General features: G+C 53.9%; 1 protein-coding gene across 1 annotated transcript; it reads left to right on the plus strand.

Annotated features, from left to right (window-relative positions):
- Positions 1 to 4,461: 4,461 nt before the first annotated feature.
- Positions 4,462 to 5,421, plus strand: LOC144828175 (integrase/recombinase xerD homolog). The gene has a single exon (XM_078686272.1). It carries the CDS (start codon positions 4,462 to 4,464, stop codon positions 5,419 to 5,421), a length of 960 nt encoding a protein of 319 aa, XP_078542398.1.
- The last annotated feature ends 2,078 nt before the right edge of the window (positions 5,422 to 7,499 follow it).

Raw genomic sequence — 7,499 nt, forward strand, 5'->3', positions numbered from 1 at the left:
GATCATGCTTCCAACATGTTCGTGTCATGTCTGTGTGTGCGTGCGGCTGCTTTGAAGTGGCCCTCGGATCACTCGCCTCACGCAGTATGGCGTCATTTTAAACGCACCCCTGATGGTGCATGTAGGCCTGGGCGGATGGACAAGGGCTGCCGGTTTGCCGATCAGTATCGGGACATTTCTAACGACGGCATTTATCGCAGCGCATTGTAACAAATGCAACGCCAGTGCACGCGCAGTTCACATCGGAAGCATGTAATGCAGTATAAATAAATATAAAAACATTGCCTTTCTAAACAGTTCCTTGCATTGCAAACATGTTAATTAGGGCCTCCGAGCGCCGAGAAGAGACGCATCCTCTAAAGAATGTTTTGCATCTCTCCTGCACAAGGGCCGTAGTAGCGTGGAGCTGGCTGGGTGTAAAGGCATCGGTTGGCGGGATGCAGGGCGGGGTGTGTGAGCCACCATGTTTATGTGCCCCCCCCTTGCGATCTTACATCTTGCACGTACATTACCAAGGAACATTGTGCACGGGAACAAGCCAATGCCACTACATATGATGCGCTCAAGGGGATTGGGATGCATTGAACAAGGGGTTGTATTCCTGTTTCATGTCATAATTGCGTGTTCCCCAATTTTAGGCACCTAAGGATTGCGACATACCCTGAAGGGAGGACAGTGCACCCCCCCCCTCAAGCGGAAGGTAAGAGCTATAGGTGGGGGTTGGCCATTGAAGGGGTAGGGGTTATACTTCCAATAGGGCCGGTGTTCATGGTCCGGTCCTTTTGGTTAGGGGTGACGGGGGTCTCTGCCGGGGACCAGTGCTTTAGGCTGGTCCCACAGGCGCCAGCTACTGGGAAAAGGAGTAGGGCTAATGAGATGGTGTTTATATCAACATATACAGGGCCGTGGTACCCGCAGGCATCGCGGCGACGTATTCGAAGGACAGCGTGGCAACGTCTCTGTTTTAAACAGTTTGAAAATTTAAAGTCAAGTAAGTATTGAGAGGATGACGAGAATGCAACTTAGAGTGAGGTGGAGGATACATAGGTGGAATAGGTCCAGTAGTCACGACGTTTTTTCTTGCAGGAAGCGACACTAACGATGTCAGAAATAAGAGCAGATGGGGCAGGAGCAGGCACGGCCGTTACAGAAGCTCAAGCGGCGCACGCGGCGATCTTCCTGCAATTGGTCGAGACGAACGGTGTAGCTTGGGCTACCAATTTACTGAAGGGCAGCACGGCGAACCCATGCGTGAACAATGACATTATTGCAGTCGAAAACGACGAGACTAGTGGTACGGGACACGTTAGAGCGTCCAAACGAGCTAAGGTGCCCACGAACAAAGAATTTCCGCCACCTCCTAGAAAGAAGGTCACTGTTAATACCGCTGTCGCAGTGGTGCATGACCTCCCACGCACTTCGGACCTGTCTCCCAGGGTCCAGGAGTTTTCTGGCCCATCAATACCACCTGCTAACAGGACCCCGGCAGTGGAATACGCTACCAGAACTGATCTGGGTAAGATGATGTCCACATTGGAAATATTCATGAAGGAGATGAGGGAAAGTGTGATGCCTGGGCCCAGCGATGGGGTACGGCCATCCAATGTGTGGGGAGCTGGAGCCGTTGACAATGGCACATCGGGAGATACTGGGGGAGGACAAGAGGGCACCGACATATCCAGCATACCACACGCACTTTCGGGGACAGGTTCAGCATCTCCTGGGTACCCCCCGGGAGCGCACATTACGCCAGCGACCCCTGCAGTCCACGCGCCCCCGGCACCCCAGCCTCCAAGCCCGATAGCCCCAGCCGCGCCAGCGCCGATAGCCCCAGCCCCAGATGCGCCAGCGCCCTCGTCCAGCATAGCGGAGCCTGCTCCCACGCTACCAGCACCTCCCACAACGACGCCAGGCGAGGAAGATATGCAATTCAAAGCCCCCTTACTTTCAGGCCGCTCTTGCTTATCTTGGGAGGTCCCGCAGGCAGCAAAAGAATTAATTTGGAGGCGAGAATTTATAGATATTTTCTCTTTACTGATGCTGGGTCAGCAAGGGGCAGATGCACGCAAGGCGGGTTTGAAGGAAGACGAAAAGAAAGTGAGATTCCAGCCATGGCCTGAGAAGAGCATCGATAATTGGTTGCATGCCTTCGCTATACTGTCCTCGGTCATTATGGAGAAGTTTAGCGACCAAGGACCAGGGCTGGTACTGTATGGGAGGCTCATCCATAATGAAGCAAAAAAGTGGGGAGGAGTAGGCTGGTTAGAATACGATAGAGAGTTCAGGAAGAAAATGTCCAGATCTCCCAAAATGCGTTGGGACCATAAAGAGGTGCAGCTATGAATGGACCATATGGGGTCCAGGACACTCCAAGGGGTTACGTCAACTAGTAAGGTGCAGGATTCCTTAACAGCGCATAGTGACAAAGGCAGCTCCACGGCACAGCCGGAACAGAGGTCGCCGCCCTTTCGAGGGGGCTACAAGGGGAGAGGTCAAAAGAGGGGAAGAGGGAAGCCGTCGCAAGGGTCATCTCCAGGGTCATGCAGGTTATTCAACGGGGGACACTGCCACTGGGGGAGTTCCTGCAGATTCACGCATACGTGCAGCAACTGCGGAGGGCAGCACCAGGTGGGAGCATGTAGGTCTAACAAGGCACAAAGGCAAGGTAGCTATCACGGGGGTAGGGGTGGGTCTTGGCAGAACAAGTAACTCACCTGCATTCCTATCGCACTCAAGTAATCCCCCCCTGCCCATCCCCCCCCCCTCCCCTACCATCCTGCGCCTTAACAAAGCGTCCCCCGCTGGCACCCCCCCTGTGTTGCTGCCACATCTGCCAGAGCTAGGCGCAGCGAAAGGTCCCTCGCCGATTAACCTCGAGCGATTGGTGCCATTGTTGAACAAATACCCAAACAAAATTGATGGGTGACTGCTCCTAGGGGGCTTTTCAGAAGGTTTCGCTATCCCATACATAGGAGCCCCGGCAGCCAGAGATGCAGACAATTTGAAATCGGCTAGGGACAATCCTGAGGTAGTAAGAGCCAAAGTGGGTAAGGAACTCGAACTGGGGAGGGTTGCAGGACCATTCCCGAACCCCCCATTAGACAACTTCGTGGTATCACCACTGGGGATAGTACCTAAGAAAGAGCCTGGATCATTCAGGCTGATCCACCACTTGTCATACCCAGAGGGAGAGTCGGTTAATCACAATCTGGAAGAAGGGGTATGCTCTGTCTCGTATTGTTCATTTGATGTGGCCATTGATCTCGTGCGTAGAGCCGGAAAAGGGGCCTGGTTAGCAAAAGCGGATATTGAGTCTGCCTTCCGACTCCTGCCAGTGCATCCTAGCAGCCAGAACTTACTGGGCTTCAGGCTGGACAATGAGTACTATTTCGACAGATGCATGCCCATGGGTTGCTCCATTTCCTGCGCCTTCTTTGAAGCCTTCAGCACATTTCTACAATGGGTACTACAAGGCGTGGAAGGTGTCCTAGGCGTCACCCATTACCTGGAGGACTTCCTGTTTGTAGGCAAGGCAGAGTCAGCTGAGTGTGCAGAGGCATTGTCAAAATTTCAAAGTATGACTGAGTATCTTCTAGTTGTGAAAAAATTTCAAAGTATGACTGAGTATCTGGGAGTGCCACTGGCTCCTGGGAAGACCGTAGGTCCAGCGCAGGCTTTAGTGTTCTTAGGGATAGAAATTGACACGTTAACAGGTGAGGCAAGGCTCCCAGCAGATAAGGTCAGTGAACTAGCGGCCCAGATCAAACAGGTGCTAGGGCAGGACAAGGTATCATTAGACGACATACAAAGCCTACATGGGAGGTTAAGCTTCGCCACAAAAGTTATTCCAGCGGGCAGGGCCTTCGCGCGCAGGTTGGCCAGGACAGCAGCGAAGATCAGGCGCAAGCACCACAAAGTGAGGTTGAGTTTTGGGGTTAAAGAAGACCTTAAGGTGTGGGGGGACTTCCTAGAGCACTTCAATGGATCAGTGATATGGAGGGAACCCTGGACTAGCAGCCAGGAACTGACGTTGTTTACTGACGCGTCAGGTAGGGATGGCTTTGGGGCAATTCTAGACAAAGAGTGGTGCGCGGCAGGGTGGCCCAATGCCTGGAGGAAGAAGAAGATCACCGCCAACATAACAGTTTTAGAACTATTCCCGATTGTGGTGGCTTTCCACCTTTGGCCTGCCTTACTGTCTGCGAAAAGAGTGGTCCTATGGTCGGACAACATGGCGGTAGTTCAGGCCATTAATACCCAGTCGGCCTCTTGTGCACTTGTGTTATGTTTACTAAGGGAATTGGTTAAAGTGTGTTTATACAACAATGTGGAATGCAAAGCTAAGCATATCCCAGGAGCTCTAAACACTGCTGCTGACGCACTTTCACGTTTCCATTGGCAGCGGTTCCGAGAGGCGTGGCCGAGGGCAAGGGAAGAGATGACGCCTTTCCCGGCGCGGCTATGGCACCTGCTGCGGTGGCGTTGCGCATCAGAGAACTAGGCGAGATGTCAGTGGCACCTAGAATGATGAGGAGATACCAAACTTGTGTGAAGACATTCTGCAAGGTCATGGGCCCTTGGGAGCTGGAGGATTCAAGACAGGCCGAAAAAGTGCAGGCATTCATGGTCTGGGCAAGGGATGAAGGGAAGAGCCACTCTTGGATGGCGGGGCACCTGTCCGCCATCGGTCACCATGCGCGTCTGGCAGGTCAGAATGACCCCACGACAGCATTCACAACTAGGGCGGCTCTCAAAGGATGGGCGAGAGTGATGCCCAGAGTGGCAGATCAGAGGGCCCCCATTGATTATGACACCTTGAAGAACATGATAGACGCCTTGCCCACTGTCACACACTCCGCCTATGAGTCAGCCCTCTTTGCGTCAACGTTTAGCTTAGCATTCTTTGGAGCCTTTAGGATTGGAGAGCTAGTGGCACGGTCCAAAAAAGAGTCCAACACTAGGGCCATCACGGTTAGGGACGTCCGCGCAACGGCGGAGTCAGTTGAGATCTTCCTACATTCTTCTAAGACAGACCAGTCAGGCAAGGGTAGGAACATCACATTACAGCGTTTGGGGAATGACAGTTACTGTCCGGTGTCTTTGTTGGCCGCCTTCCTGCATCGCCGCCCTCAGACAGACGGCCTGCTACTTATCCACTCTGATTGCTCCCCGGTCACCAAGTACCAAGTGGAGCATGTGATGCAGGGGTGCTTATTCTTGGCAGGATACACCATAGAAGGGGCCAAGTTTAGCACACACTCCTTTAGGATAGGCGCAGCCACAACGGCTTTTAGGGCAGGCCTCCCTGCAGAAACAATAAAGAAAGTGGGTCGTTGGGAATCCAACTGCTACAGGAGGTACGTCAGACCTTTAGGCGTTATACTCCCGGTGAGCACTCAAGTGACAAATACGAGTAAATAATGTATATAACTAACAGTCATGACATGAGTAAACATGTGGTTCACGTTCAGTAACCACGCGGCGTGTGTTGTTTGCAGTGCTTTTAAGTGTGACAATAAAATACATTTGCCAACATACTGTGTTTTATTGCAGGGACAGAGGTATGGGTGATGGGGCACTCCTATGTCACGAGACTGGCGAGATGGGTGAATGCCAACTCATGGAAGCACGGGGCTGCACTGATAGGGACACTGCGCAGATTACTGAAGGAACACAGGCAGAAGCCACGCATCCTGGTGGTGCACCTGGGGGGGAACGACCTGGTGGCGTTAGGCAAAAGGCGTCTGTTAGATACAATGAGGAAAGATTTAAGCATCCTGAGCAGCGAACTGGGACATTGCAACATATACTGGTCAGAAATTTCCCCTAGACCAATTTGGCACAGCGCGATATCACAGGAGGCATTAGAAGTCACCCGCAGGCGCGTCAACGCAGCAATGCGCAAATTCAGTGAACAGAGAGGCATAGGTTTCATCAGGCATGGCTTGCTGCACGCCAAATCTATTGGATGCTGGGAAACCGATGGGGTGCACCTGTCCAAAGTGGGGATGGCAATTTTCCTATTGGACTTAGGGGAGGCCCTAGAAACAGCCGGATGTAGATAGGAAGAGGACTAGAGGCTAGGTAGTGGGGGCTCTGGGTGCAGCGGGTGCCACGCCCAGGGCTGTGGAAAAAAGGTACAAGGCGACCCCCATGCAGGACAGGCGCAGGAACAGGACCTGAAGCCACAGTGCGAGAGGCACAATACTGAGTCATACATAAGCCGAGGGGCCCTTCTTGGGGACTTGGTTCAACGGCACCCCGTTAGTCCTTGGGCGGTTGTAAGCCTGAGCAACCGGGGGTTTGCTAATAACGCCCCTCCTGGCTGGGCAAGGTGTGAGTTGACTCTCCCTGGTTCAGAGAGTGGGGGGGGGCAGGTGGACGATAGGTCCATCGGTGGGAGGCTTGCCTCCCAGGTTCGACACGTGGCCAGGGCCACTAGTGTCTGCTACATTGGCTCTACTTCAGGCACCCTGCAACAAGGGGTTGCGGGGTGTGAGGGGTCGCCTGTCAGTTAACCCGCTCTGTTATTTGTATCACAAATAAACCTGCAACTTTTTATTCCCAACATACTTGTCTGTGTATCATTTGGGCGGTGTGGGTTGTGGGACAAGGGTACCGATGCAACTACTATGCGGGAGGCCCGCGGTCCCTGCAGGGGACCCCATAGGAGGGCAAACCCCGTAGTAGTGCCCAGGGAACCGCAGGCCCGCCAAGGGGGGAGGGACGGGGGGGCGGGGTTAGACCGAGGGAGGCCACCCCCTTTTCTCCCCGGGCTGATAAGGGGAGCACTTCCGTTCGGGCGCCCTCTTTGTTGCTGCCCCCCTTCGCCGACGGTCCCTCCAGGCTGCCCTCGCCAGCCTTAACACAGGCCCATAGCCCCCTCCTTTCCCTCTCACTTCCCCCCACGACGACGGACGCGAGGCCCGTACTTTCTCTTCCCTCCCCACCGCTCACCCGCGAAAGGGGGGAAGTGTGGAGGGTGGTAATATTAATGATGTTGTTGTCTTCCAGGTTGCAGGAGGAGTTACAAGGCGACCCTCATGCAGGACAGGCGCAGGAACAGGACCTGAAGCCACAGTGCGAGAGGCACAATACTGAGTCATACATAAGCCGAGGGGCCCTTCTTGGGGACTTGGTTCAACGGCACCCCGTTAGTCCTTGGGCGGTTGTAAGCCTGAGCAACCGGGGGTTTGCTAATAACGCCCCTCCTGGCTGGGCAAGGTGTGAGTTGACTCTCCCTGGTTCAGAGAGTGGGGGGGGCAGGTGGACGATAGGTCCATCGGTGGGAGGCTTGCCTCCCAGGTTCGACACGTGGCCAGGGCCACTAGTGTCTGCTACATTGGCTCTACTTCAGGCGCCCTGCAACAAGGGGTTGCGGGGTGTGAGGGGTCGCCTGTCAGTTAACCCGCTCTGTTATTTGTATCACAAATAAACCTGCAACTTTTTATTCCCAACATACTTGTCTGTGTATCATTTGGGCGGTGTGGGTTGTGGGA

Source organism: Lissotriton helveticus, chromosome 4_1 (assembly GCF_964261635.1).
Source record: "Lissotriton helveticus chromosome 4_1, aLisHel1.1, whole genome shotgun sequence".
NCBI lineage: Eukaryota > Metazoa > Chordata > Amphibia > Caudata > Salamandridae > Lissotriton > Lissotriton helveticus.